We start from the raw sequence: 27962 nt of genomic DNA, 5'->3' as shown, positions 1-27962 counted from the left end.
TGCACTATTTACATGATATCAATGAGATTCTCTTTTAGATCCTTCGCCGGTACACCCGCCAATGAGTCCTTGTTATCAAATGCTGCGTCTGCCCTAGCCTATTTATTCATTTTTGTGATATCATAGTGCTGCCTGCCCATCTTGGGTGATCGCTTCCTTTTGTATGCGTTGAATTCGACATCCCAGTGCCACTTGTCCTTTGTAGCACTCTTCGTCTCATCGAGCTTCCTCTACCTCGCAGATGACGGTGGGGATACGGGCTTGCTCTTCGCCGGTCTCGTATTCTCCTTCTCACCCTCACCGTCTGCGGGAATTGTAATTGGCACGGGAGTGTCGATGTCTGGAACTCGTTCACCAGCGGTGTCGGCCTTCTCCAATTGCTCGATGCGTAGCTCTGTGGCAGATGCGCTTTTCTTCGCATCTGTACGGCCTCGCTTGAAGTATGCGACAGCCTCTTTACGCCATGCCCTGCACTTGCCCTCAATGCGCATGTCAGGCAGTTCGTGAGAAAACTCGAGAAAGTAACCAATGACGAGGGGTAGGTCAAGCAATATTGAGTCAGGCTTGAGTTCGCCCTCATCTTCGACTACAGCCAAAGTTGTAAGAAGGGCGCATCCGACAAGGCCGATTAGATCGCAGGTTGTCGAGCCGTCCTCATTCACTGTGACAATAATCAGTAGCAGAAGAGATTCGGTTCACGATGATTCTGGCTCACTGTATAAAGCGTCAATTCCTTCTGCCGTGTTGAACCACAAGCCCATCGCGCTAATAACAGCCCACATATCATTAAGCCTATTTTCGCCTTTTTCGCGACACGCTTTGTCGAAATCAAGAAGCTGGTTCTCGATAATCTCCTGCAGACCGTATCCATGCCAATCATGGGAAAGATGCATATTGAATCGATCAGGATCACAGTACTTGGCCTTGCAACACAGTAAGTCATACTTCAAGAATGCACTTGACATGATGATCCACTTGTGATCAGGGTGCTTTGCCGCTGGAGCTCTCCAGATGCCAGCTTCCTCTTCCTTGTTGAAGATTGGAATCAACAACTTCTCAGCCATTTCTTCCTTGTCTAGACGCTCGCCCTTTCCTTCCTTCCACTGGCGCCAGTTCTCGCCATCGACGTCGAAAAAGGGGCGGTTGATGCAGATGTTGTCGTAGGGCGCTGGATCAGCCAGTTCCGTACCCTGCAAGCACAGATTAGGTTCAGGCCTCATGGCACTTGGAGCAGACAGTAGTAGCAAGGTTATCTTTCCGGACTTTTCTGTCTGCGCTCTCTGAGCTTGATCTGGGATTGCGGGCGCAGACGGCACATTGCTGGATGTTCCGGCGAGGGCGTCATTGGCCTTATTTGGCTTCTGTCGCTTGGCTGGAGGCAAAATTGTCACACAGGACTGACACACACTTTGATGGCTGCTCAATGGAGGTTCAGATTATTCTAGAGGGTGATCTGGGATTGCTGGTGTTGTTGTTCTGCCGGGCTATGGCATCAGCGTGAGTTGCCTCAGCCCCTGAAGGCGACTTACGCGTAACGTAGATCAGTAGGGTGCGTGTTGTGTTAGCTATACGTACTTTCGTGTTAAATTCGCATTGTCTACACATTGATTAATTGATTAGTGTCTGTATCTTTACCGAAAAAAAAAGCAAAAGATAAGAGCACGATAGACTAAAAGGTGCGGGTAGGTAGCTAGAGTCACGTTATATGTCATTCACGCTTCCAAGTGAACTTTCTGCCTCAAGTCTTTTATAACACGCAGCAACAAAGTTTTGTATTGCTCTCCTCGCATGTTTGAGCAAAAAAAGCTGTGTCTCGTACGAGATTCGAACTCGTGGCCTTGGGATGTCTACTCCAGGAGTAGTCATATATGACGATATGAGACCCACGTGATAACCAACTACACCAACGGGACATTGCGAATAAATCTTCGCGTTGGAGATTATGCAAATTTGGATCTTAGTAAACTTATATACTTGAAGCGTGCGTCGGCTGTAGTTCTCCGACCTCGGCACTTCCTATCGATAAGACAGTGAAATTCTTAGAGTCATCTTTGGTAGCGTCGTCACGGCAAATGGCTCCAGGCAGCTCGTGTAACTGCTTTTTCCACTTTTTTCTTCTGTCCTCATAAAATGGCACTGCGGTTTTCCTCCAAGCGGGCGTTCACTGTGTTGCGTGCTGCCCGTCTCAGTAGCCTTCACGTTCGCCATGCATCAGCCGCATCCGCCGCACTGAAAGGCTCAAGTCTGCCACAAGACATGCTAGACTCGATAGCCGTGAGCAACATTGCCTTCAATTGTGATTCAAAAACCAAATCTAATTGTTCGGCAGCGTGATGCGACACTCCCAACTCCCGATCCTCCCTCGAGTTCCAAGACAGCAGGTCTTGTCAATCAACAACTCCCATACATGGTTCCAACCTACGTTCGACCGCCTCCGATGTTTGAGAAGGGAGAGGGCTGTTATATGTGGGATATTGAGAACCGAAAGTACCTCGACTTCACAGCTGGAATTGCGGTCAACGCGTTGGGACACTGCGATGCCGGCGTTGCACAGGTCCTTGCTGAGCAGGTATACCATGGCATGCGTGCAGGCCCTGCCGTTCATGGCTGAACAAATCCTAGGCCAAGCAACTCATGCACACATCGAACCTATACCACAACCCACACACTGGTCTTCTCTCGAAGCAGCTGATCCAACTCACACACGCGACCGGCGGATTTGAAAGCGCAACCCGTACCTTCATATGTAATAGCGGCTCCGAGGCCAATGAGGCCGCCATCAAATTTGCGCGCAAGGTGGGAAAGTCTATATCCCCTGACACGGATAAACATGAGTTTGTCTCGTTCCATAACTCTTTCCATGGCCGCACCATGGGAAGTTTGAGCGCAACGCCAAATCCCAAATATCAGACACCGTTCTCACCAATGGTACCGGGCTTCAAATACGGTACATTCAACAACATTGAGGCAGTCAGAGACTTGGTCACGGAGTCAACATGCGGCGTCATCGTCGAGCCGATACAGGGCGAGGGCGGCGTCAACGTCGCGACACCTGAATTTCTTCTTGCGCTCCGAAAACGCTGCACAGAAGTTGGCGCCGTGTTAGTCTTCGACGAGATCCAGTGTGGTCTAGGAAGGACAGGCCAATTCTGGGCACATGCAGGCTATCCCCGCGACTGCCATCCAGACATCGTGACTACTGCTAAAGCCCTTGGCAATGGTTTCCCAATCGGCGCCACTATTGTCAATGACTTCGTCTGCAACCATATCAAGACTGGTGATCATGGAACTACCTTTGGTGGTAATCCACTCGGATCACGCGTAGCTTCATACATCCTCTCCCGACTATCATCACCTGAGATTTTAGACTCGATTCCAGCAAAAGAGCAAATGTTCCGTAAGCATTTCGAAGTGCTAAAGATAAAGTATCCACAAGAGATTAAAGAAGTTCGAGGTAAAGGTCTCATACTAGGACTACAGCTGGATGTTGATCCTACACCAATCGTTACAGCTGCGCGCGAAAGAGGGTTGCTAATTATTACCTGTGGCACCAACACCTTACGGTTCGTTCCTCCGTTGGTGATCACAGAATCTGAGATTGATGAGGGTATGACGATTCTTGGACAGGCAATGGAGAGTGTATGGGTTAAAGGCCAAGATGTGGAAGGTACAGATGGACAGCAAGAGATGAGATAGTGCGCAATATTTGAGCATGGCGTTTTGCGGAATTTAGAATATTTGAAGCCAAAATCACAAAGGAGATCAACCGTCAATGCCTCATATTAGTCATATGCAGATATGTTGGTGAGACAACACTATCAGGCGTGTCGCAAGTGCCCAAAACCTCATTGGAATGCGTTAGCGCGAAACTACCACCGTAGTGTGGCACTGCAACCTCACTATGACTTTGGCCCGGTCAGTGACATTCATCATACATCTAAATCAGAAAAAACCAAGACATTCAGAAAAAAGCTGAGACATGGCCGTTTCCATTGACGATTCTATATTGCTATAGCTCGGGGCATGGTACGGGGTCGCGTTCCGGTGAGTGTGTTTGTCGCATGTAGGGCTACCGGTACCCCAACGACGCCACTTCGAGATTGTTCCACGACGATAGCCCGGTCAACTGTATATCGTAATAAGAGTGAGGAATCATATAAATCGGTGCTCTTGATGGGCAGTACACCGGTTTCTCTGCTTTGCCAAGATGGATCCGATTCATACCCCGTCAACACAGAGTGCAGGGTCGGAGCAAGACAATCTTCAGCGATACATTGCCATCGGCTGTCTTCACTTCAGTCGTAAATTACCTTCGTCCTCTACTTCCATTAGCAAAGAAAACTGGCAGGAGCTGTTGCACTCGGACCTTTCACCGGAAGCGCAACTAGTCATTGGGGACGAAGCTGAGCGGCTCTTGAACGGACACTGGATCCGACTATTCGTTCGACAAAATGAACCTGGCAGTCATGGCAGCATATTACGCATCTATTTGCTACCAGAAGACTGGCGTCATCGACCTATTGATCGTAACTGTAGAAGTTTGAAGACGGCTTTACGGCAGCTACTCCAGCAAGTGGACACATCCGAACAGTGCTGGAACGGCTATCCCTCAGCGTCTGCAGTATCACGCTTCGACTTATGGGCTAACGCCGAACCTCATTCTCTCTATTATCTATTCAATAAGCTGCCATCAGCAAACCCAGTGCCAGAAAATGTCAAGAATCGATATGCTCGCGCAGCAATACACGACTTGTTGAAATCTTCGGCAGATTCGCCTTGGGAGATGCACGGGGAACAACCCCTTCCTGGACTTAAAACAAGACTATTCCCCTATCAAGCGCGATCTGCAAGTCTGATGGTGCAACGAGAGACCTCACCTCAACTCCAACTCGACCCGAGATTAGAAATTCGGTCGTCTCCAGACGGACAAAAGTTTTACTATGGCGCTCGAGATGGATCCTTCCTGCAAGCACCTAAGTATTATGAGACAACCCGAGGTGGTATTCTCGCAGAGACCATGGGCCTGGGCAAAACCATCATCTGCCTGGCGGTCATCCTGGCCACGAAAGGTCACCATCCGCAGATACCAGCTGCCTACCATCCTCTTAACCCTATTCGCGGCAGCGTTGGCACTTTATTAGACATGACGGCTTCTACTGCGAGACGATTCTCCATACCAGTGAACGCTTACTTAGATCAATCTGAGGCAAATGGAATTGGAATCTCGCCTGGCTTGAGGGATGCACTGGAACGCAACCTTCCGACGTATGAAATACCGAGCGAGCCACAAAGAAGAAACCGGAATACCGTTTTACCTCCGCGTCAACTAGCGACTTGCTCTGGGACAATCATCGTTGTACCGCGCAACCTGTTGCACCAGTGGCAAGCAGAAATCCGAAAGCATGTGCTTGAAGGTGGCCTACGGGTTCTCGTCGTCGACACAGCACCCAGAGGCCGCAGCAAAAGCAAGAGACCCACCAAATACGACGGTGACATAGACCTTGACAGTGAACTGCCTATCCCCTCTGAGCTTTTGAAGTACGACATCATACTCTTTAGTCGCAATCGGTTTGAGCAGGAGATACAAGATGGAGCAGATGACAGAGACCGACGGGCTCCTGACGCTGCCTGTCAGCCATGCTCTTGCTCATATATTGGCACCACCCATATTCGCAACTGCAATTTTTTGAATGACCACAGGGTGTATGAATCGCCTTTGAAGAAACTGCATTGGCTACGGATCATCGTGGATGAAGGCCACAATTTCTCTAGCTCTGTCACCAATGCAGTAGTAGTTGCGAAGCAAATCCCAGCGGAAAGGCGTTGGGTTGTGTCTGGAAGTAGGTTTTACGATGATCGCCGATGTCTCTTATGCTGACTTGCATAGCACCAGCAAGAAATTTGGTAGGTGTAGAGGTGGAATCATCAGCTCCAGACACCGAAATTGATAGTCTTACCTCGCTGCGAGCATCGGTCATCGAGCGAAGGAAGGCTTTCGTATACGACGATGAAACAAGCAAGGCCACAAAAGCACTAGGTTCGTTAGCATCCCACTTCCTCACAGTACGACCTTGGAGCGACAGCAAGGACTGGGACGAATATGTGTACAGACATGAGCACCACCAGCGGAAGACTTACACCAGTTTCTCCTCATGTTTCGTCCGCACGCTGGAGAATCTTGTGATCAAGACACGGCCAGAAGATGTTGAGCAAAACATCGTTCTTCCCCCGATACGGCACCAGGTTGTGTACCTCAAACCGTGCTGGTTCGATAAGATGACTGCCAACTTATTTATCCAAGTTCTCCGGGCAAACGCAATCACCAGTGAGCGAACTGATGTGGATTTCCTTTTCCACAAAAACAGTACGAAAGCTCGGCAAAGTTTGATGAGAAATCTCCGTCAGTCAAACTTTACTTGGACGGGTTTCAGCCTGGCGGATGTCATTGCGACTGTGGAGACAAGCGAAAAGTACCTCGAAAAAGAAAATAAGAAGTGTTCGAGAGAAGACGAGATTTCAATGAGGGAGAGTTGTAGGATTGTGTCAAGACTCAAACATTCAGAGGCATGGAAGGCTCTTAGTCAAGCACATGAGGTGGGGTTGGCCATAGAAAGCTGGCCTGAAGAGTCAGAAGAGAGCTTTGCGCTTACATATCCAGCGAAACCTACTATGATAGGTCTTGCGCAACTTCTCGATGGGCAAACGCACGTGGACGGAAATATACACGCACAAGATCCCAGCGAGGGCCTTGTCACTGTTGGACAGGCCGCGAAAGCAAGGATAGCCGCCCCAGAAGAACCGGGAAAAACAAGCATTAAACTTGTGCTGCATCAAAAGGCCGTATCTTCCACCCGTGAAGGTGAACAGCCGCCAGAAGTGAGGCGCGAGGTGATCACGAACATGACGGCGCCAGCTACTCGCATGCTAGGTGCCAGCACAGCCCATAGCTCTCCAGCCGTGACGTCTTGGGTATCCCCTCCGCGTCCAAAAAAGCGCAAATTGACTCTGGCAAACGAAAGAGCGACTCTAGCTGCAGATTCCCCTCTTAAAGAAACCAAGATCATGGGTACTACATCAGCAAAGCTAACGTACCTCCTCGACAAGATTGTGAAGCATCAGAGCGAGGAGAAGATCATCGTCTTCTACGACGGAGACAATGCCGCCTATTACATTGCTCAAGGCCTGGAAGTACTCCATATCAATCACCGCATCTATGCCCGTACACTTGAAAACACGAAACGATCTGAATATGTCAGATTATTCAACGAGGACCCCACTGTGCGCGTGCTTCTCATCGACGTCGCGTGTGGTGCTCTTGGCCTGAACTTGAATGTTGCCAGTGTTGTGCTGATAGTCAATCCTATCAATCGCCCATTCCTGGAGGCTCAGGCCATCAAACGAGTAAGTCTATTGCAAGGGCTGGTCGATACTTGACTGACTTCGGATAGGCTCATCGTATAGGGCAAACCAGAGAGGTGCTAGTCGAGACCTTGGTACTTGAAAACACCATCGAACATGCGATTTTCGATCGGGCCAAGAAGATGTCGCGAACTGACCACGAGGTAGCGAAGGAATTGGAGGATGATGAGAGTATCACGGAAATTATTCAGAAGGCGCAGGTTTTGCCTGTAGATTGTGACGAAGGCAATGGCATTGCCAGCTTCGCACTACTTGAGGCACCACAGCAAGTCTTCGGTCGCCCAGACCGACACAAGTTTCATCGCTATGGCCAGAAAGACTTCTTGAAGGCTGAGAGATTACCAAAAAGAAGGAAAACCCAACCTCGCGCCAAAGCACCTCGGAGCCAAGGCAATGGCGATTTCTATGAACAGAAGCTTTTGTCACACATGTCCGACATTGCTGGTCATAGCGATGCACTCGTCGAGGATGCATCTACATGCGGTCAGGTTGCCAGCCTATTTGGTAATGGCTAACGAGCGGTGCCCTGGGCATTGTCATTTGGAACTGTTCGCATAGTTCAAAGATGCGTGAAGAGTTCTGGCTGTCGTTGCTTGAAGGATGTAACGACATCCGACTGGAGCCGTTTGAAATATAGAGAAATATGCTTGGCCTAGGTATATCATGGCGTAGCACACTCAGTCGAATGCAGTAGATACTGAACATAACTCCATTAGCATCCTTGCTGTGGTCTAAAATACATTGGCCACCATACTCTTTCTCTAAAAACCACCTTCTGCTTAAGCATTTGCAGGAGACCCATGTACAGTATCTAGTAACTTACACACGTACTCGGAGATCTTACAACGGCGGTACCGTACCTATAGGAGTAGCAAGCGGGGAATTACCATAATTAGGGCTAGTGACGTACCAGTAGTGACCCTGTTACAGAGCAAGTCCCCGCAGTTTGTGATGATCAAAGGCGAGTGCGGCGAGCCTTGGACGGACTGTCGTCTCTTTCCATCTTGTCTGTTGTAATCAGTTGAAGCAGAACGAGCAGCATGTCACCCCAAACAATCGGCGTCGTCACGGGCGCGAACAAGGTACGCAAACCCTGAAAGGTACCTAGTCAAGTCGGCGTGGTCGCCATGGCTAACTCCACCAACCTACCGTAGGGTATCGGCCTCGCCATAGTCCGCCAGCTGGCACTCCAGTATCCCACATCGCCAGCCAGCAACGGCTCCTTGTTGGTCTATCTCACTGCCCGCGACCAGGGTCGGGGCGAAGCCGCAGTCCAAAGCCTGGAAAACGATGCGCAGCTGAAGCAAGCCAAAGCGTTGAAGGCCGATGGGGGGCTCTCCGAGATCAAATACCATCAGCTCGACATCACCGACAGCAACAGTATCAGGAGCTTTGCGGCCGAGTTGAAGGCGGCGCACGAGGATGGCATTGACTTTGTCATCAACAATGCCGGAATCGCTCTGAATGGCTTCGGTAAGTAGGCAGGCCCGCCGCCGTGACTACCGACCATGTACCTCAGCACATTGGCTGTCTAGACATCTAGTTAGGTACATCGGCATCACGGTGTCTAGACCAGGTGTGCATCGAGCCAGGCGACTGAGACGTGAATAGATGCAAAGGTAGTAAGCACAACACTCGAGTGCAATTACTACAAAACCCTCGAGGCATGCCACACCTTCCTCCCTCTCCTCAAGCCCACCGGCCGCATCATCAATGTTGCAAGCGCAGTCGGCAAACTAGACAAATACTCGGAGCAAGTCCGCAATCGCTTCCAGGCTGCCAGGACCGAAGAGGACATCACAAGCATCATGAAGGACTTCCACGCCGCCGTCCAAGCGGGCAAGGAGAAGGATGCTGGGTTTCCGAGCGCGGCGTACGCTGTGTCCAAGGCTGGTCTGATTGGTGCGACCAGGGCGCTCGCAAGGGCCGAGAAGCAAAAGGGCAGCAGCGTGCTGATCAACAGCTGTTGTCCAGGTTATGTGAATACGGACATGACCAAAGGTAATGGCACCAAGACGCCAGACGAGGGTGCGCAGACGCCCGTCATGCTTGCTCTACAGGACATCCGCGGCCAGACTGGAGCTTTTTGGCAGAGCGAGAAGGAAATTGATTGGTAGAGTCCTAGGCCGAGTGAAAGATGAGACTATTGAATCAAACAGCTTCTGCCACGACTCCTTCTCCTTATCCTCGTTGTCAATACATGCCTGCTCCAGCCCAACATTCTGTTTGCCCAGCCCTTGTACATCATTCTCATGCCATTCGTAGAAGCTATGATGAGACAAGAGAAGGCAAGTACTGATGATATGCAAGGGCTCCAAGTGCAAGATGTCATCCTATCTTCCCAACTCCCGCTTGAGCCCCGGATCTGCCCCACCACCAAGGCCACCGCACAGTGCTTGGATCTGGTCCAACTTCTTCTGTGCATCCTCCAGAATTTGGCAATTCTTCTTTTCGTTCCCAAGTTCCCTCTCCAACCTTGCAATCTTTGCATCCTTGACCCGGCGTGACTGTCTTTCAGCTACCAGCTCCAGCTCGAGGCGGTAGGACCTGTCTTCGGCCTCTCTTAAAACGTGCTCCGTTTCACTGAGCTTCTGACCAAGCGTAGCAATTACCTGGGTCACAGTATCTAACGAACTCTGCACAATGTTGGTAGAGGATGTCGTCTTGGCAGTGACAGATGGCTAGGGTTACTGGTCAGCCCATTCTGCGACGTGAGCAATGTATACTAACGACGATATGCATCACATTGCCATTTTCTTTGAGCTGAGTAGTGGTGAAGGGTGCTGTCTTGCGATCGAATTCCTTCGACAGTAGGTATACCTCGGCTGACTTCAATCTCTTCGAAGACTGACGCTCATATGCGTTGAAGTCGGGTACTTGCCCCATGGTCCTCTCTCGTATACATGGTTTCTTAGATGAACTTTGATTGGGTCTGAAGCCCATACTACGATGAGACTGTAGCACATTAGTGCTCTGACGGTTGTATGCTTGCGGAAGTCATGAAGATTGACCTTGACGCTTGCATTAGCACCTTTAGGCGACCCCGATTCCTGCGCACCAGAACCTCCCACAGCCTTCACAGTGGTCACCGGGTCTTTAGGCTGTGCGGTCAACTGTCGGACAGGGCTTGACAACTCGATGTCTGAGCTCAAACCGCACAGATCGAGCTGGATTGGGGTGGTCTTGCGAATCAGTGTCATCATCGGCGTGCTGTGTGGATGCCTGGAGGAGACCTTGTGAGATGAGTAGAGGTAAGAATGGTATCAGGGAGCGGCATCCAGATATACTCCAGGCTTTCGGGAAGGCACGCATGATGATCCAGCTCCCGCAGGCGGACTGTCGACATCGTGATACCTGTGCCCAACATCAATTCTAGCTGCAGGAAAAAGAAGTTTCTGTTGCTGTTTCTATCGACTGGCTAGTTTTTCAACTGCAATGAGTAGTCTTGTCAGAGGAGCAGTCAAACGTAGTCAGGTTACATGTCCTTCTAGTCGACCTATGCATCACTTATTAGAGGGAGAGGTTGCGGCAGAAATAGCATTCGCAGTCTTGTAATTCATCATTATGCGAAGAGCACATACAGCTCAGCTCTCCCTGCGTCCGGAATCATAGTGTACAACTTAGATGAACAATTCAATCAAGCTACCCAAGAGTGGCAGCAAAGCACCACATTAAAACGCCTTCAGTCTATGACCCGACTGTTCCAAGCCCCTCCCGCGTTATGGTATTGTACTGTCCCGTTGCCAAAATAAAAAAGGTAAAAAAAAAGACGCCCACGTGATGCAATCCGCCCGTTGTACAGGTATACTTTACACTCCCATCTTCTTTGAAATCCCCCAAAGTTCAGAGTCGATAGCGCCAGGCGGACTCCTATTAATCATCCAGGGTACTTGCTGGCTCCACACTCGCGCTCGTCCGAATGCTGTCAGACTTGCCCAGACTAAGCTTGATCTTCTTCTTCTGAGGCGCTTCTGTGCCATCATCGCCTTCCCGGTCTCGTTTGCCTTCAGATCGTTCGCTCATTTCGCTCTGCTTCCGCTCTATATCGGGGCGGCTAGTTTTCAGCTTGACCTTCAAAGTCCCGCCCGAGGAAGGCTTATCCCTATCAGCCTTTTTGACGTATGAGCTCTTCTTCTTGATCTTCTTGCGCTCTGGTGTGTCGTCTGCCAGTTCGTCTACGTCATCGTCGGCGGCATTCAGCCGCTTGACGGGGCTGATGCCTTTTCCTTTGCCCTTGCTGACGGGCACAGAGGCGTCTTGCGATGCTGGCGCCGGGGTGCCCATTCGGCTGCCCAGTGGTGTTGTGCCCAGGCCTGAGCCCGAACCGTTCTGGCCGACCAGCTTGGCCATGGCATTTCGTGAGCTCTGCCGGCCACTGATACCCAGACACTTCTCCAGATGTTGTGCGAAGCGAGTGATGAGCAGACTGCGCTTGCAATTAGGGCACGTGTGCCAGGGGATGTACGAGGCAGGCTTGCCGCCCGTGTTGAGCTTGATCTCCTTGGTGTCGCCCGGGGCCATGTCGGTGTCCTGGGAGCCAGGCGTGCCCACGCTCTCCTTCTCAGCGTTCTTCTGCTGCTGCTTAATGAGCTCGCGCTCCTTCTTGCTCTTGGCCATGTCTGTCGGAAACGGGTTGCCGTAGACATCGTGGCCGGGGCGCTGGACCCACGGATAGAGCATGCAATACTCTTTGGTGAGGTCAGGCGTCTGCATGCCTCTGCCCATGATCGGGTGCATCAGGCGGGGCAGTTTGCAGTGCGGGCAGATGATCTCGGGCGTCGTCTTGAGCGGGTTTCCCTTGAGGAAGACGCGCCCGTTGTCGTACTTGGCCGCTGCCGTCTCGGCCGTGGGAATCGTCGAGGCGCCGGCGCTGTTGGCGTTTTGCTTCTGCGACTGTGGTTCGAGATTGGCGAGGGCCATGGATTCAGCCTGTGTGGCGGCCGACTGCATGCGCAACAGTTTCTCGGAGCGGTGGCAGGCCAGCGCGGTGCTGAAGACCATGTTGCTGATAACGTCGTCGAGGATATCTCTCGTCAGCTCCGCCAGCGCCTCGGCTGGCAGACCAACGGCAGCGCCGACGCCCTCGTCCTCCTCTTGGACGGCGCGGTCTTCAGACATGGTGGCAATGAGGGCGTTGGTGGTTAGGGTGGTGGTGGTGACCTCGGGATGGCTGACCCGTTGAGTTGAGCCCCGTGAGCGTCCGCAGTGTCCACAACTCCAGGCTGTGGGGGGTCGCGAGAACCTTGGAAGGCACACGCTACGCAATTCGTGCCATTCGCCTCCTATCTACCTACTATGTACCTCCTATCTATTATAAAGATCAGTACATGCAATATGGATGAGAGCCGGCGTCGCTTGCTGAGAGACGAAGACAGACATGAGCATGACCCTCGACTGTACCGGTACCCTTGCTAGCGTCGCGGTTCGCTTACATACACGCTGAAATGCACTGCACCGACATCCCATCATGTCTACAGCATCTATCATGGTATTCATATTGTAACTAACACTGCTCTATGCTACACATTGCCTCTCCCATCATACTGCCTCCCACCTCGCCAATCTACCAATCGTGCTACCAGCTTGCCTTACAATGCACAATCGATTCTCGGCTGCTAGGCCACCCCCCTCCTTAACAGCACACATGATCCGGTCCAGAGCCACATTTGCAACAGCAGTCGGTATCCCCTCACAAAGGTTGTAGTTACCCGTCGTCACAAATCCAATGAGATCCTCCTCATCTGGGACCACTGGATAGTCTTGCTCACCGGCCTTGGGCGGTCCACCCTGTATCTCTGTTGGCGTTGTCAGAGCCCTTGCGAGGGCCTTAAGCTGCAAGTGCGCTGGCAGCTCGCTCCGCGCATAAGTCGATCGCTTCTTGGGCGGAGCTTCTCTTCCTGCCTGTGGCATCAATGCCAACCATCGAGCTCGCAGCTCCATGTTGTTCGCTGGAAGTCGATAGACACGAGCACAATCCGTCGGAGTCCCTCGTTGTATCATGGATATCTTCACTGCCAAAAGCCTTGCCGAGTGGCGGTCCTTGACATGTGAAGATGCCTCTTTAACGATATTGCGTGCCTCATCAAGTGACAGCTGTTGAAAGAGTGGGCGGAGCTCTCCAGGTTTTCCCCCGGATTCGTTAATTCCCTCCGGTAGCAAATACTCCCACTCACACGCCCAAGGATCTCCAGTTTCTCCCTTCCTACCATTGCCTAGATCGATCGTCGTCCATTCGATTCTCTTTCCCTTGGGCCGCTTCGTCCACTCGTGCTTTCTGCTTGCGCGCTCTCTGAGCTCCCAAGCCCACCCAGCATCGGTACCAGGGCAATCGTATGGGAAGTAAGGTAACGAACGCTCAAAGTAAACTTGACGGCGCTCCTTAATCCCACCAAATCTGGGATTGCCGCCAGTGCTTACCGGATAACGCATGATGCTTCGCCATACAGCCATCACACTTTTCCAGGGCAGTAACACTGTCCAAGTCTTGCTTGCTCGTGATACATAGACCAGTACAGGAATTTGTGCATCTGTGGGCTTGATATCAGGATGCTCACCAAGCGTGCATCCACTCCTTCGGCGATTGATGGATTTCTGAGACAGCATAGAGCGGGCAGCGGCCATCCGTGCATTGCGATCAAAGATGGAGGGCGTCGTCTGTGTAGTATCTATCGGCCAAGACGCGAGTATGTCCGTAAGAGCATCTAGCGATCTCTGATCCGCCAGAAGCGGACTTGTTGAGGGAGGGTCCCTTAATCGAGGATCTGAAATGTCAAATGCCAGCAATGCACCTGCAGGCAGCGAAGCGGCATCTGTAGTGGATGCAAGACTACCCCATAGTGTCTGTGGCGCATGACCCACTGCACCTGTATTTTCAATGGGAACAAGAATGGACGTTAGTGTTTCTGCAGCGGCCGGGCCGGTGATCTCGATGGATCCAATCTCATAGCGGAGATCTTGTACAGTAACACATGGCTTCTGAACCTTTGCGGTCCGGACCACTTCATTCCAGACCGCCGGAAATGCGGCAGGGTGCACGCGTATGAAGAGCTTCCTTTTGGGAAGCTGTGGGTCGGGCACACACCAAATGGCCGTGATCAGAGCGATTTTCTTTGGAGGGATTGCTTCTCTTTCGCAGATCCAGCCGTCCCAAGACCTCGTGCCCAGCATCCACCTCTTTGCTCTTCCTCGATCCTGCCACGGATTTTCTAGACTTCCGGTAGCAAAATTCAGGCTTTTGAGTAAGTTGATGATGCTGGTTGCTGCACCTTCAAGGCCAAGCGTAGACATGTAGCTTGTGTCCCATGCAACAGCTCCTCGCTGAGTCGCAGATCGATGGGTTAGACGATATGCCTTGACAACAGGCTGTAGCGGGATCGCAAAGCCCCAAAGAGGATCCTTTGGATCTGTCATACGAGCACGCTTCGAATGCCAGACGTGTGTCGGAAGCCAGGTCTTTCCCTTTTGCCGTTTGCGGAATCGTGAGGGCGGTGTAGGAGGAGTTGCTAGAGGGGGAAATGTACGCCTCCTCCCAGAGGCAACATTGGTCGCCTGGGCTGCAGTGAGTTGCTTTGGTTGCTTGGTCGACTCTGGCTTACCAGGAGCTTCGATACTAGACTCAACCTTCCTCCTCTTAGCCCGTTCCTCCCAAGTCTGCCGGCTCTTCTCTCTACCCTCTTTACGAAGGAACTTGATTTTGCCTTTTCCGCTGCCGCTGCCGCTGGTACCTCTTGCGAGCGGCGTGTTGTCCTCCTTGGCCTCTTGCTTCGACCTGGCTCGCAGCCTCTTTGGCACGCGCTGCGGGTTGTGGCTCGCAGTTCGCCGCCGCAATTCTCGCGGGACATCCTGGAAAGCGCGACGAGTAAGAGCTTGCTTGGCAGCCTTGATGGCATGCTCGAGCGATTTGATCTCAACTTCGTGCGACTTGAGGAAGTTTTTGACATTGATCTCGCCATTGGGATACGCGTTCCTCGTAGGCGTTGCAGCGATGTTGTGCTGTGGCTTCTGAAGGAATCGCGGGCGTTTCCCATGGTTGCCATGGTTGCCATGGTCTACCGTCTGCTTTCTCTTCCTTGAACTATCGGCCATAATTGTCGCGCCACTTCCCTGGAGTTCTAGGTGCGGGTATTCCGCTCGCCTCAGCACAGGTGAGACGGGGGCGTGGGACAGGAGGTGGTGTCCACTGTGCAATTGACCAGTCCAGATGTCCAGATGTCCAGACTTGTGAAAATTACTGTCACGTGTATCGGTATCGGCACTTCTCGCCAAAGAAACTCCGGCAGACAAGTTGGCCGTGTTCGGCTTAGCGTAGACGCGGTAGCACGTGCTCTGCACAAAGATGCAGCCATCATTCACTGGGCGGTACAACAACAGGACATGGGCAACATGGGTAGGGTGGTGACATGGAGTAACATAGTAGTAGATTCTACACACTACACGCTCTTTCACCGGTGACATTCACTGCGCACTCCCTCTCTGCACTGACGTCCAAAAGGCCTTGCGTGCGGACTCCTTCCAGCCACGGACATTTTTTGTTTCAGCTGTCAGGTCCGGGCTCGACGTTTGATTGCACACACACACACAAAAAGTTCATTTCATTGTCGCCGGCAGAGTGCCCGCTTATGTCACCATCCCCCTGTCTCGCACAGCGTTCCTGGTTCCCCTGCGTTGCGCGGCCACCGGGACCCATCCAAGACATGAATGTTTCCCACCCAACTGCATCCTCACAACAATTCACATTCCCCCTTGTAAACCCCCCCCCCTTCTCCTCACACATTGTTGCTGCCTCTTTGTCTTGCATACCCTCTCCAGCCTGCACCTGTTTCTCAATCTCTCAACATGATGCAATCCTGCTCTGCCCTTCCACATGTTCCGCAAATGTGCTCCATAAGCCTCAGTCCCCTGCGCACCAAACGACGTGTTGACCACGAACGCCACGCTTCCGAAGTACTACAACGTCCACGGCCCATGAGTGTCGCGTCACATGCACCGATGCAGCATACCAAGAGAGCTTCCATATACGTGTCTGACGCCTCCATCATTCTCGCCCAAAGAGCGCCCATGGTCTCTCCAACCTCACAGCAGGGCGCATTGGCGTCGCCTAGCAACGAGACCTTGGATGTCGACCATTATGCAATTCTCGAGCTGGATCCACATGCAACCACCGAGGACATCAAAGCCGCCTATCGTCGACTGCGAGCAGTGTATTTCCAAAGCGATGCCAAGAAATACCGCGCGTTGCAGGCAGCTTTCGACACTCTCCTGGACCCGGAAGCGCGCCAAGTCTACGATTCAAGTTACGCAGCACGTGCATCCTCGCTAGAAGGCTCGGATCCAAAACACGAGCGGAAAGATAGTGTGACTGGGACCGATGGTGGAATTGCCACCGTGCTTGAAGAGGAGGACGAGGATGCTACTACATGCGCACGCACTGAGGACCCGAATTGGGCGTTGAAACGACATCAACGACTGTACGCTCCTCTGATTGGTACTCGGCCATATTGGTCGTATGTCCCAATGTCTACTGCGTACGACTTCAAAAATCCGAAGCGATCCAATTGCCATAGACCAACGTATGTCGGGCGACTAGCGACCATGTCATTACCCAATTGAGCTGCCTTGCATCCTCCTCAACATCTCGAAATGCCCTTTAATGATTGGTCCCATATTGTGCAAAGCTCACATTTTCTTGTCTTTGATTGAGCACGGCGTTATGTACTACATTGGGTTGGAAAGCGTAGCGAGTACTACTCCTATTTAGTCACAGGGCGGGTATGCTCTCTTAGAATCATAAATCTATTTGCACCAACTACCGAAGCTCTTGTCTGTGCCTGCTAGATACTGCCACAATCATCGAAGAGCTGCTCCGAAGCGCCTCGCAAACAGGCGATCCTTGTTAGATTTACATCGTTGCTCGCAATACTGCTACTATGTACCAAGAGCACCTACATGACCCCCACAGCGACTATGGCAAGGTTTGGTGCTCAAGGTCCAGGGAATGCGTCGTGTCTGTGCTCACAAAGTACAGATCAACGCAACTATTCAATGACATAACAATTCTTCACATGGTAATGGTATATCCTATGAATCAGGCCTGCATTGCTGATATCGATCGCTATGATACAGGTGCTCTAAGGTGCAAGTGGCAAACTCTGATCGTTCCAGCTCCTTGTCTGTGAAATCATTGCATGCCGAGGATTGCCATGGAAAGCCTTCTACTGGTTCAGGTTGACTGGGAAATTGCCGTTCTCTGAGAAAAGGGTCAGCTCATCACCGAATTCAATTGCCTTCAAGTACAGCACAAGCACATCGCTATCTGTCTCGAAGATACTTACCGCGCTGATCATCCCATCGCGATGTCCAGCCGCTAGGGCAAAGGGACTTGTAGGCCAGCATGAACTGCATTGTGTCAGCACATACTCCGAATTAGGCGTCGCGGAAAACTCGAACCTGGCGGCACGGCGCAAAGTCCTCGCCTTTGGCGATAATGCACTTGTGATGGTCGACATAGTTCTGCCAGCAGTGCTTGGTCTGGTTCTGGTTGGGAAAGCGGGCATCGAAGCCTGTGGCACAACAAGCTTGTCAGTTCTGTCAAATTTCGCCCATATCTCCCCCGATATTCAAGCAGCAGTTCGTGCGGTGGAGGAGAGTGATGTCTAAGTGAGCGTACCGGCTGGGAGGGGCGAAAGTTAGCTATCAGATATGCAGGCCGTGCGGGCGCAGTAGCAGCTCACCAGTAACAAACTTGAAGGGCTTGGTGACGAGCTCGTCGCCGTTCTCGTTGTCGGACATGATTGCGATTAAAGACCTTGTCTGTGAAGGGGTGAGGTGGCGGCAATGGCTGGTGGCAGTCGGAGTTGGTGACGGTGGTGAAGTTGTAAGGTTGCGATGATGGGCTGACCCCAAACCGCGCTTTGTCCACCACTCGATTCGCTGCCCTGCTCGGCGTTTTCCGGGCAAGCAACGCCCGCAAGCTTCCCAAGTTCCTGACTGCGATCCTGTGACGAAACTACAACGAATTGAACAGTCCTCTCCACTCTCCACTCTCTGATCCCCCGCCTCTCCTCCATCCCGTGCACAACACGACTACAAACGACAACATGTTCAAAGTTACCAGGGCCATGGCCATGCGGCCCACGCGCATGATGATGATGCGCCAGAGCCCCCAGCTCTTCGTGCGCCAGACGCTGCAGATGCGCAGCCCTGTGCCGGTACGTCCTTGTAGCTTGCGGGCCGGGCAAAGTGGCACATGCTAACTGCACATAGAAGGAAGAGCAAGGTGGTAAGCCGATTGCGCCGCCAGGAACCATGTGGGAGGATGCCAATTGACCTGTCTAGCCCATACCGCCTCCCAGCGTTTTCGCCAGCTCAAGAACATTCCCACTGAGATCTGGCCCCTCAGTATGTCTTCCCCGACCCTGTTTCTCCTCTGACAAACATGTCATGCTAACAAAATTGTGCAGTTGTGGTCCTCGGGTAAGTCCCCTAGGCTCTGCAATCGATGGCCCACCACAGATGGTCTGACACAGTCCCAGCGTTGCTGTCGTAGCCGCAATTTTCTCCATCACTCGTAAGCTCTGGGTCGACAAGACCCTCCGCCTGAAGAGGCAAGGCAAGCTTTCGTAGACTCTGGTGCAGCACAGAACACAAGTTACAACCAAACCTGGGGCTCGAAAGAGGCTTGCAAGCCATGTGTATAGTTTTACATTGGAGGAACAATCAATTCGGCATTTCAGCATCAAGTTTCCTTGCGTATTATTTAGCCGTCTCAAGTCGTTGGTACTCTGTGTCGAATATCGTCTGAACAAGATGAAGTCGGCAATCGGCTTACTGAAGTGAAGGGCTGTTCGCCCGCCTGATATACCCTCGGTTGCTCTTTGAGTTCCCAGACTCCTGTATCCACACAAAATTGTTGCAGAACCTCAGTGAAGAAGCATAGGGTCTTGCTACGACTATTGGTATCACGTCAAACGATGCACATGCGCCTCAAACACCCTCAAACCAGAACCCCACATGTTTCCCCCCAAAGAGAAGCTGCTCACACCGGCTTTGGTCCTGCTTCGTCGAGCCCTTCCAGGCCCTGCATGGGATCCATAGGGCCGTTCGACTGTTCCTGTCCGTCAGTAGCCTGGCGCTCCTCTTCGCTCACGGCATGCTTAGCTAGCCAACCCTCCTACAAACTGTCAGCATACCGTTGAAATTCCTGTGATGTGCGCTCTGATGTGCGCTCTGCAACGTGCCTGTTCCCAAATCGCTGTCTTGCTTCCCAGTCCCTCATTTGCATCCTTCTGAGGCTTGGCTGCTGCAACCTTGATGACTGAGCCGTACAGCTCACTTCGGTCCATGTTATCAATGGCATCTATTGCGTCAGAAGCCGACTCGAATTCGACATAACCAAAGCCCCGATGTTGTTCATTTTCCTTTGGTATATCTGGCTTTGGAAGATTTACTTCGACAATGTCGCCAAACGGTAAGAAGGCATGGAAGAGTGTTTGCTGCGTCACTGCTTGGTCTAGGCCGCCGACAAACACGGTGGCCTTGAGACGCGATGTATCGGAAAGATTGGACATGTCGGCTGCAATCCTAGGACAGAAACGCGATGTGCGTTATGAGGGGCAGCAAATGCGGAAAGTCTTGCCCGCCTGCTTGGGAGGTTACATGTAGTCTGGTACGTCGAAGGTTGGAAGTGATATTAAATCCATGTCACGTGATATCATTAGTGTGACCCACTAGCCCGCAGCGATGACCAGGGAAGGACAGGTGGATGTTGATGGGCAACGTTGAAGGAGTCGTCGTACTGCCTTCCTGACTGTGGTTTGAACACATTTGCGCTTCTTCCCCGTCACAATCTCCTGCTTCACAATTCTGCAACACATTTTGCGTCCTCACAGCCTCTTTCTTTCTCCTTTCTGGCCTACTCCGACTTATCAGCATACTACCGAGCCAGCGCTGCTCCACCATGGTCCGCCTGCGAGAGATACCCAGGACGGCCACCTTTGCGTGGTCGCCTGGGTCAACACAGCCATTGATTGCTACGGGGACCAAGGCTGGTGCAGTGGATGCCGACTTCTCCAATGACACGCAATTGGAGCTGTGGGAGCTCAAGCTCGACGACAGCGAGCAGGGCGTTGAGCTTAAGCCTGTCGCCTCGCTCAGCGTAGACTCACGGTACAGCCAGCCCTGGTTCTTGGGACAAAGTGTCCAATGGTTGGCTGATGAATGCTCGCAGATTCAACGACATTGCATGGAGCCAGCCGAGTGAGCAACACCCGCGGGGCATAATAGCGGGTGCTCTCGACAGCGGCGCATTGGTGCTCTGGGACGCGGACAAGTTGCAGGCAGGCGCCAGGTCAGTTGTTCCATATCTTCTTTGGCCAGCTGCGGGATGCTGACTGCTCACAGCGATGCCCAAATCGACCAGATCGACAAGCACACCGGGCCAATTCAAGCGATACAGTTCAATCCGTTCCGACCTAACATCCTTGCCTCAGCAGGAGCAAAGGGCGAACTGTTTGTCCACGACCTTGATGACGAATCCAAGTCCTTCCGCCTCGGTAAGGCTGGCGCGAACCCTGACGAATACACTACGTTGGACTGGAATAAGAAGGTAGCGCACATCCTCGCGACCGGCAGCAGTGGCGGCTTTGTGACTGTCTGGGACGTCAAGGGCAAGAAGGAAAATCTCACACTGAACCACTTTGGGCGGAAAACTGTCAGCGCCGTGTCTTGGGACCCAGATGTCCCAACGAGGCTTGTCACCGCGATTCCAACCGATCAGAATCCTCTTGTACTTGTTTGGGACCTCCGCAACACCAACGCTCCAGAGAAGACTTTGCAAGCACATGACCAAGGCGTGCTCTCCCTCTCATGGTGTGCCCAAGACAGTGATATTCTCTTATCCTGCGGCAAAGACAACCGGACTATTGCTTGGAATCCTCACAGTGGGGAGCAACTGGGCGAGTTCCCCGTTGTTACAAACTGGACATTCCAGACCAGATTCAATCCTTCGAATCCGAATCTCCTTGCAACGGCTTCCTTTGATGGCAAAATTGCCATTCAAACACTCCAGAACACCGGTGCTTCGGTCGATCAGAACAAGACCGCTGCTCAAGCACCTGAGGGGGAAGACTTCTTCTCGCAGACACATGCAGAACCCCAGGGCGCTTCCTTTTCACTGAAATCACCACCCAAGTGGCTGAAGAGAAGAGCGGGTGTGGCCTTTGGCTTCGGTGGAAAGCTTGTCCGTTTTGGTGTGGTAGACTCCAAGTCCAAGGTCAGCATCTCTTCCTTCGCTGTAGATTCTGAGATCAGTACAGCTAGTGAAGAATTTGACAAGGCTTTGGAGACTGGTGATCTAACGTCCATCTGCGAATCGAAAATCGCAAAGGCCAATACCGACGAGGAAAAGGCCGATTGGACTGTCATTGAAACATTAACCTCGGACAACCCCAGAAGCAAGCTGATTGGTTACCTTGGATTTGCAGACGCTGAGGATCAGGAGTCCACGGAGAAGAAAGAGGTGGAAACCAGCAATGGGACTGATGAAGGCGCATCATTCTTCGACAAATCAACGGATGAAGGCAATTTCTTATCCGATCTCGCTGCCTCCAAGGGCGCAAAGACCAACAATCCATTCCAGGTGTACACAGGCACAGAGTCAGAAGCCGATACCAAAGTCACTCGTGCGCTGATGCTGGGCAATTTCGAAGCTGCGTTGGACGTATGTTTGAAGGAAAATCGATTGTCGGATGCTTTCATGATCGCTATCTGCGGCGGCGAGAAGTGCATAGCCAAAGCCCAAGCTGCGTATTTCAAGAGACAGTCGGATGCTCCGAATTACTTGCGCCTTCTCGCCTCGGTTGTAGGAAAAAATCTTTGGGATATCGTTTACAATGCCGACCTCAAGGACTGGAAGGAAGTCATGGCGACTATTTGCACGTTCGCCAGCCAGGAGGAATTCCCAGATCTTTGTGAGGCACTTGGTGACCGCTTAGAAGAGGCTGTCGCAGATGGCAACCGTTCCGCTCGTAAGGACGCATCCTTCTGTTATTTGGCTGGTTCCAAGTTGGAGAAGGTAGTTGTCAATTGGGCAGAAGAACTTCAAGAAAGCGAGAAGGCGGGCATTGAGCAATCAGCGACCGACAGTAGCTTTTCTATTCACGCACGATCACTACAAGACTTCATTGAGAAGGTCACCGTCTTCCGAAAGGTCACCTCTTTCAAAGACGAAGAGCAGGGGAAGGATGCCGACTGGAAACTTGAACCACTGTATGCGAAGTATGTGGAATATGCTGATATTGCATCGGCACATGGTCAGCTCCCAATAGCCGAAAAGTATCTGAACCTCTTGCCGGAGAAATACCCTGCCGCAGACGTCGCCAGGAACAGGGTCTCACAGGCAACAAGAAAGGTATCATCATCCAAAGCAGCAGCTCCTCGAGCACAGACTGTACCAGCAGGCCAGCGCAACACACGTATCGTTTCTTCATACGGAGCTCCCGTACAGCAGGCTTCGATGGCACCGCAAACGAACTCGGCCTATACTCCTGTAACCTCTCTCCAGTCGCAGCCCAGCGCCGGACCCTATGCGCCCATGAACCCCCTAGCTCAGCAGTCACAAACCCCGGCCCAGTCTCTCTATACGCCCTCGATGCCTGGCCAAAGTGCTTACGCGCCAGCTGGTGCTGTTCCCCAACCAAGATTTGGTGGCATGCCCACTCCTCAGCCACATTCTATTCCACCGCCTCCACGCAATACGGCAGGCTCGCCATCTATTACACCTGCCGCGAATCGAGGCAACATCCCTGCTTGGAACGACACGCCAGATTTTGGACCGCCAAAATCATCATCGCGTCGCGGCACTCCGATTAATGCTGTAGCATCGCCATTCGCCAATCAACAACAGCCCATTGCTGGTCCACCGCAAGGCCCATTCTCACCGGGAGCTCGTTCAACACCTCCGCCTCCCCCCAAGGGACCTCCCCAAGGCCCGCCTCGTATGACTTCTCCTTCGGCAGGTCACCCACAAGCAGGTGTGCCGAACCCGTACGCACCTTCACCCGTAACCAATGCGTATGCCCCACCGCAGCCTAGTGGCTTTGCGCCACCTCCACAAGCTCCAGTGCAACGTGGAGTATCACCATACCAGCCACCCACTGCCGCTGCACCACCTTCAAACCGCTATGCTCCTGCACCTGGAGTTCAACCTTCTGCTCCTCAGGGTGGTATGCCCCCGCCGCGAAACATCGCACCACCACCCAGCCAATTTGCTCCCGTGCCATCCCCTTATGCTGCATCTCCGGCCCAACAAATGCCTGCTGCAGCTGCTCCACCGCCTCCAAAGGGCCCGCCACAAGGCCCACCGCGAGCTGGACCCCCGCCAGGTGGACTGCCGAAGTCAGAATCTCGACCGGGTACCGGCCAGTCACAGCCTGCAACTGCCACTACGGCCAAATTTCGTAAGTCAGCTTCGTTTGCTTGATTGCATTGCACTAATATATGGAAGCTCCTGGTGATAGATCACACATTCCAGACAGTTCCCGCCGGATCTATGAGGTGCTTGATGCAGATATGCAACGAGTGAAATCCAAAGCACCAGCACAATACAAACAACATGTGGTAGATACCGAGAAGCGACTCAACATTTTGTTCGACCACCTCAACAATGAAGACCTTCTCAAGCCGGATACAATCGAAGAGCTGAACAAGCTGGTAGATAACATCCAAAGCAAGCAGTATGACGAAGCCATTGCTATCTTCTCGAATCTGATGACAAACAAGACGGATGAAGGGAGCAACTGGATGGTAAGTCATGAAGAGAATTACTGCTTCGACGGTGACTAATTTGATCCTAGGTCGGTGTGAAAAGACTCATTCAGTTCAGCAAATCGACCGTTTAGATGCCAGTTGTTCTGAGAGGCTAATATTCGTGGTATAAAGGGGATTTGCCCTATACAGACTGCAAGCAGAGAGCAATGGCTGCCAGTTTGCTGTAGCTCGTTTCTCGGGATTGTTGGGAAAGTGGAGAAGGTGTCATGCAGGTTACATGAGAGACTTGAGTGATGTTTACGACGAGGAAACATGTGGAGGTGCACGATGCTCAACCAAAGGACAGAACACCATGACTAGAAAAGATAATCACTTGCTACTCGAGCTTCAAGACTAGTACTCTCATTTTGATACTACAGTCTGTTGACATTGTGAAGAATTGGACAGAAGCCATCAAATAATAGACAAGTATACTTGGCACAGCTCCCAGGACAATTATACACAATGAGGTCATATCACGTGGAGTGCCGCCAAGAGCAACCCGGTGATGTACACAGTGTCTGTACTCTACTACTAGAGCATGCCACTGGGTTCTGCACTGAATCAGGATCAAGCTTTGCTGCCAGAAATAGATGCGATCTATTGCATTAAATACCCTGAGTGATTGCTGGATATGCGAACCAATGGACATGTACTACTCTGGCCATGAGTTGAACTACTCTTAGAGTAGGTCCGGATTCCAGAGCTTCGCTAGAGTACTCCGCGCCGGTCTAACCTGTCCCTGGCCATGGGGTGCAAGCGAAGCACGCAAGAGGCAAGCGAAGCACGCAAGAGGCAAGCGAAGCACGCAAGAGGCAAGCGAAGCAAGCAGGATTCATGGAGCTTGCCAGCCACCGTCGCCACTTGCCCAGTCGTTCCCCGCCAACCATGAAACTGCATCCAGCCCAAGGTTCAGCACATCGACGACCACGGTAATATGCAATTTGTTCGAAAATGCCATGCGAGCTGTGGCTAGTGAGGCAGGTCATCATCATAACCGGTTGGACGACATGGGGCATGGACCCTGGATCTACACTGCTGCTTGCTGAGCATGGTGAAGGGGCCGATGGGCTGTGCCGTTGATCTTCTGGATTTCGCCTCTCAGTCTGCATGCATGTATTCCTGACGAATCTTTGCTGGTCTATAGCTGCAGGCAATACGTGGGCGTAAATGGGTCATAAAGACGATATGGCAGCCACCCCGATAGATACAATCTTGCATGTCGTCTCACATCGCCGTGAATATGCAGTGTAGACGCTGAATGGCGATTGGGAAAGCACCACACATGGTATTCTGACGGCTTCACGTCCTCTAGATTCTTTGACACTCTCGCTTTTCTGCCCATGCATTTATTCGCTGGAGGATGGGGGTGGCTCGTCGCCAGCTGCGTCCTTGGCCAGATATCAGGCGCGGTACTGCCAACGCCTGTCATTACACCAGCCCCACAGTTCGCAGAGACTGGATACCTTCGTTTGCAGGATAGACAAGTTGATCCGTAAGTATTGCTCTCTAGATCGATCCCTGGGGGTATTGACCAAATCCCAGCATCTCGTTCGCGCAAGTAATCCTCACAGCATTGCCACTTTCGCTGCGCTTGATCGCTGCCACCGATGTGCCTGCCGTATCGAGCATCCTTTGGAGCCAGTTTCTCGACGACAACAAACCAGATTGGTTTCTAGATCTGCCTCGGGATGTACAGAGCTATCTCATCAAAGAGTTTGGGCCCGTGAATGCTTGGCCAACTACTCCACCGCCAGTTGCGTCTACGGCCGGTGCATCAGCGTCTGTCACTGTAGGACCCTCACCCACTTCCTTGGCCTCTGCACAATCGTCATCCAGTGCTGTGGACTCGCCCTTTGCGTCTTATGTTTCCCATAGCATCTCTATCGCTTCAAGCTCGAGTGCCTCGAGTGAGTCCTCCGTCGGCTCAACTTTGCAGTCGATTCCATCGCAACTTCACTCAGTGTCACTGGCAACAGTCCAGACCTGGAGCTCCACAATAACCCCAAGTGCAACCCATGGTCTTGAAGCCCCTGCCTTGGTCGAGTCTGGGCTGAGTAGGACACAAAAGATTGGACTCGGTGTCGGTGTGCCATTTGCGTTACTCGCTATTGCTGCACTTGTATTTGCATGCTGCCTCTTGTCCCATCGACGAAAGAGAAGGCATGTGAACGGCAACGAGCCACCTTCATCTCCAGGCTTCATCCCTCGATTTTCATTCCAGGACAAGGGACTCAGCTACGAACACCACGAGCATCATGCACCTTTGAACCCGGTGTCGAACAACTCGAACGAACATGTCGGGGACATGCACTGGGAAGACGAGGAGTACGAACAGAGTGCCATTGCCGCGTCTCACAGGCGCGACACGTTCACTCCAGCTACAGCCACAGCACAAATGGTATTGCATGATACTGCTCCTATCATGGCACCAGCACTTTTCCATACACACAGCTCAAACAGAGCACGAGGAAGACGGACAAGCTACACAAGCCTACAGGCAGTTGCTGAAGTGGCTGAGCCCGAGGATGACATGCTGGAATCACCAATACTAGGACGACGACAGACCAGAACTGGCCTGCGGAGAGCGAGCCTTCCTAGGATTATGAACATGCCGCCAACACCACCAGCTGGTGCAATCAAACGCAAACCCGTGCCTGCAAGTCCTACCGAGTCTCCAGCTCCAGACATGGCGTCTCAGTCTTTCCAGCGGCCAGCACTGGCACCTGTCGTGTGCAACAGCGGCAGTAGCTCCAGTGGGCTAGCAATGAGCAGCATAAGCAGCAATTCTGGTCTAAGCTATGAGAGCGAATCGCCCATATCAGCCATGAACCCTCAAGCACCACGAAACCCTTTCGCATGCGGATACGAGTATCTCGAAGACTATGGTCCGGAGTACTCCCATCACGGGTACGTAGACCATGAGGATGGAGCATACGGTGGCCATCGCAGTCTGGACAGATATCCGGAAGCTTCGCCACGGCGCGGTAGCTTGAAGACTGAGTGGCCGTTAAGAAATGTGCTGGGCTCGGGATATAGGAGGAACAAGTCACCCATATGGGATCGCGTGTATGAGCCGTGATGCGCATGCGTAGTGCGGACGAGGGTTATGATTTCTTTCATCGTCATGTGTATACCCGCATTGGCATTGGGCGTTGGATGGTGGTAAAGGGTGGATTCATCGAATCACTCTACAGGTTGTTCCATACAATTTAGCTTTAGCGTCGACGACTTTTGCAATACATCTAGAGTTACTACATACCCAGACACTGAACTGGGCGCGCGCTCGCTCAACAAGAAGGCTTCACCACCCTGTAACTAGCAAATGGCGGTGGATGTGTGGGTGCATCGTCGATGAGAGAGAGGCGACACCTCGTGGCGGGTGTGGAACGCGTTGAGGTTGTGTGGTCGTACCGCGATGGCTTTCCAGGCGTTGTGCGTCTCAGTACGACGGGCCCTGCAAGGAAGCAGTAAGCAGCCGGCATCCCCTCGAGCGCCTCCATGCCGAAGCCGCCAACGGGCACAAAGAACGGCAGTTGATCATCTCTTTGCTAGCGATAGCTCTTCTTCGACCAAGCGGACTTAGCCACTGGAATCAACGAAAAGTAGGCGAAGCCGACGATGGGTGTGTCAAAAATTCCCAGCCGATCCGAAGACCAACTGGAGCGGTCATAGTTGTAGTTTTCAACTAGCAAAAACGCTACCTCAGACGAATCTTCACTGGTAAGCGTACAGCCCTT

General features: G+C 52.2%; 13 protein-coding genes across 13 annotated transcripts; 6 read left to right on the top strand and 7 right to left on the bottom strand.

Annotated features, from left to right (window-relative positions):
• Positions 1-98: 98 nt before the first annotated feature.
• IAQ61_008900 (uncharacterized protein) lies at positions 99-1596 on the bottom strand (the record flags this gene model as incomplete). The annotated part of the gene is made up of 4 exons (XM_066098171.1): positions 99-230; positions 258-661; positions 716-1372; positions 1530-1596. Coding segments are annotated over 4 exons (1260 nt in total), but the record flags the coding sequence as incomplete, so codon positions are not given.
• Positions 1597-1988: 392 nt separating this feature from the next.
• ARG8 (acetylornithine aminotransferase) lies at positions 1989-3782 on the top strand. The gene is made up of 3 exons (XM_003836490.2): positions 1989-2274; positions 2330-2569; positions 2623-3782. Exons 1-3 carry the CDS (start codon positions 2131-2133, stop codon positions 3694-3696), a joined length of 1458 nt encoding a protein of 485 aa, XP_003836538.1. The 5' UTR covers positions 1989-2130; the 3' UTR covers positions 3697-3782.
• Positions 3783-4207: 425 nt separating this feature from the next.
• IAQ61_008897 (uncharacterized protein) lies at positions 4208-8045 on the top strand (the record flags this gene model as incomplete). The annotated part of the gene is made up of 3 exons (XM_003836489.2): positions 4208-5840; positions 5888-7401; positions 7449-8045. The coding sequence occupies 3 exons, from the start codon at positions 4208-4210 to the stop codon at positions 7932-7934; spliced, it is 3633 nt and encodes a 1210-aa protein (XP_003836537.1). The 3' UTR covers positions 7935-8045.
• Positions 8046-8143: 98 nt separating this feature from the next.
• On the top strand, positions 8144-9577 carry IAQ61_008896 (uncharacterized protein). Its single transcript, XM_066098170.1, has 3 exons — positions 8144-8501; positions 8574-8892; positions 9031-9577. The coding sequence occupies exons 1-3, from the start codon at positions 8460-8462 to the stop codon at positions 9534-9536; spliced, it is 867 nt and encodes a 288-aa protein (XP_065951809.1). The 5' UTR covers positions 8144-8459; the 3' UTR covers positions 9537-9577.
• On the bottom strand, positions 9578-10728 carry IAQ61_008895 (uncharacterized protein). The gene is made up of 3 exons (XM_003836487.2): positions 10431-10728; positions 10150-10374; positions 9578-10100 (listed from the first exon to the last, which is right to left on the bottom strand). The coding sequence occupies exons 1-3, from the start codon at positions 10620-10622 to the stop codon at positions 9753-9755; spliced, it is 765 nt and encodes a 254-aa protein (XP_003836535.1). The 5' UTR covers positions 10623-10728; the 3' UTR covers positions 9578-9752.
• Positions 10729-11292: 564 nt separating this feature from the next.
• On the bottom strand, positions 11293-12537 carry IAQ61_008894 (uncharacterized protein; the record flags this gene model as incomplete). The annotated part of the gene is made up of 1 exon (XM_003836486.2): positions 11293-12537. The coding sequence occupies one exon, from the start codon at positions 12535-12537 to the stop codon at positions 11293-11295; it is 1245 nt and encodes a 414-aa protein (XP_003836534.2).
• A 420-nt stretch (positions 12538-12957) lies between these two features.
• On the bottom strand, positions 12958-15873 carry IAQ61_008893 (uncharacterized protein; the record flags this gene model as incomplete). The annotated part of the gene is made up of 1 exon (XM_003836485.2): positions 12958-15873. One exon carries the CDS (start codon positions 15871-15873, stop codon positions 12958-12960), a length of 2916 nt encoding a protein of 971 aa, XP_003836533.2.
• Positions 15874-16254: 381 nt separating this feature from the next.
• Positions 16255-17028, top strand: IAQ61_008892 (uncharacterized protein; the record flags this gene model as incomplete). Its single annotated transcript, XM_003836484.1, has 1 exon — positions 16255-17028. The coding sequence occupies one exon, from the start codon at positions 16255-16257 to the stop codon at positions 17026-17028; it is 774 nt and encodes a 257-aa protein (XP_003836532.1).
• A 602-nt stretch (positions 17029-17630) lies between these two features.
• On the bottom strand, positions 17631-18207 carry COX13 (Cytochrome c oxidase subunit 6A, mitochondrial; the record flags this gene model as incomplete). The annotated part of the gene is made up of 4 exons (XM_066098169.1): positions 17631-17665; positions 17751-17814; positions 17866-17978; positions 18150-18207. The coding sequence occupies 4 exons, from the start codon at positions 18205-18207 to the stop codon at positions 17631-17633; spliced, it is 270 nt and encodes an 89-aa protein (XP_065951808.1).
• An 8-nt stretch (positions 18208-18215) lies between these two features.
• IAQ61_008890 (uncharacterized protein) lies at positions 18216-18725 on the bottom strand (the record flags this gene model as incomplete). The annotated part of the gene is made up of 1 exon (XM_066098168.1): positions 18216-18725. The coding sequence occupies one exon, from the start codon at positions 18723-18725 to the stop codon at positions 18216-18218; it is 510 nt and encodes a 169-aa protein (XP_065951807.1).
• A 728-nt stretch (positions 18726-19453) lies between these two features.
• Positions 19454-19985, bottom strand: IAQ61_008889 (uncharacterized protein; the record flags this gene model as incomplete). Its single annotated transcript, XM_066098167.1, has 2 exons — positions 19454-19588; positions 19656-19985. 2 exons carry the CDS (start codon positions 19983-19985, stop codon positions 19454-19456), a joined length of 465 nt encoding a protein of 154 aa, XP_065951806.1.
• Positions 19986-20189: 204 nt separating this feature from the next.
• Positions 20190-24693, top strand: SEC31 (protein transport protein S31). Its single transcript, XM_003836480.2, has 5 exons — positions 20190-20583; positions 20645-20764; positions 20818-23873; positions 23921-24219; positions 24270-24693. Exons 1-5 carry the CDS (start codon positions 20375-20377, stop codon positions 24312-24314), a joined length of 3729 nt encoding a protein of 1242 aa, XP_003836528.2. The 5' UTR covers positions 20190-20374; the 3' UTR covers positions 24315-24693.
• An 88-nt stretch (positions 24694-24781) lies between these two features.
• Positions 24782-27958, top strand: IAQ61_008887 (uncharacterized protein). The gene is made up of 3 exons (XM_066098166.1): positions 24782-25717; positions 25768-27427; positions 27485-27958. The coding sequence occupies exons 1-2, from the start codon at positions 25566-25568 to the stop codon at positions 27302-27304; spliced, it is 1689 nt and encodes a 562-aa protein (XP_065951805.1). The 5' UTR covers positions 24782-25565; the 3' UTR covers positions 27305-27427; positions 27485-27958.
• Positions 27959-27962: the final 4 nt, after the last annotated feature.

This window comes from Plenodomus lingam (genome assembly GCF_022343315.1).
Source record: "Plenodomus lingam strain CAN1 chromosome Unknown contig_5, whole genome shotgun sequence".
In the NCBI taxonomy this organism is placed as follows: domain Eukaryota; kingdom Fungi; phylum Ascomycota; class Dothideomycetes; order Pleosporales; family Leptosphaeriaceae; genus Plenodomus; species Plenodomus lingam.
This window is presented reverse-complemented; position numbering and strand designations above follow the sequence as displayed.

Excerpts from the sequence above, each read along its gene's own strand:
- ARG8 (XM_003836490.2), top strand. The coding sequence starts at position 2,131 with ATGGCACTGCGGTTTTCCTCCAAGCGGGCGTTCACTGTGTTGCGTGCT. Across the intron at positions 2,275-2,329 it reads ACATGCTAGACTCGATAGCC|CGTGATGCGACACTCCCAAC; the intron begins GTGAGCAACATT and ends ATTGTTCGGCAG. Across the intron at positions 2,570-2,622 it reads CACAGGTCCTTGCTGAGCAG|GCCAAGCAACTCATGCACAC; the intron begins GTATACCATGGC and ends AACAAATCCTAG.
- IAQ61_008896 (XM_066098170.1), top strand. The coding sequence starts at position 8,460 with ATGTCACCCCAAACAATCGGCGTCGTCACGGGCGCGAACAAG. Across the intron at positions 8,502-8,573 it reads TCGTCACGGGCGCGAACAAG|GGTATCGGCCTCGCCATAGT; the intron begins GTACGCAAACCC and ends AACCTACCGTAG. Across the intron at positions 8,893-9,030 it reads AATCGCTCTGAATGGCTTCG|ATGCAAAGGTAGTAAGCACA; the intron begins GTAAGTAGGCAG and ends AGACGTGAATAG.
- IAQ61_008895 (XM_003836487.2), bottom strand. The coding sequence starts at position 10,622 with ATGATGACACTGATTCGCAAGACCACCCCAATCCAGCTCGATCTGTGC. Across the intron at positions 10,375-10,430 it reads GTGCTAATGCAAGCGTCAAG|TCTCATCGTAGTATGGGCTT; the intron begins GTCAATCTTCAT and ends AATGTGCTACAG. Across the intron at positions 10,101-10,149 it reads GCAATGTGATGCATATCGTC|CCATCTGTCACTGCCAAGAC; the intron begins GTTAGTATACAT and ends CAGTAACCCTAG.
- SEC31 (XM_003836480.2), top strand. The coding sequence starts at position 20,375 with ATGGTCCGCCTGCGAGAGATACCCAGGACGGCCACCTTTGCGTGGTCG. Across the intron at positions 20,584-20,644 it reads TCGCTCAGCGTAGACTCACG|ATTCAACGACATTGCATGGA; the intron begins GTACAGCCAGCC and ends GAATGCTCGCAG. Across the intron at positions 20,765-20,817 it reads AAGTTGCAGGCAGGCGCCAG|CGATGCCCAAATCGACCAGA; the intron begins GTCAGTTGTTCC and ends GACTGCTCACAG.
- IAQ61_008887 (XM_066098166.1), top strand. The coding sequence starts at position 25,566 with ATGCATTTATTCGCTGGAGGATGGGGGTGGCTCGTCGCCAGCTGCGTC. Across the intron at positions 25,718-25,767 it reads CAGGATAGACAAGTTGATCC|CATCTCGTTCGCGCAAGTAA; the intron begins GTAAGTATTGCT and ends ACCAAATCCCAG.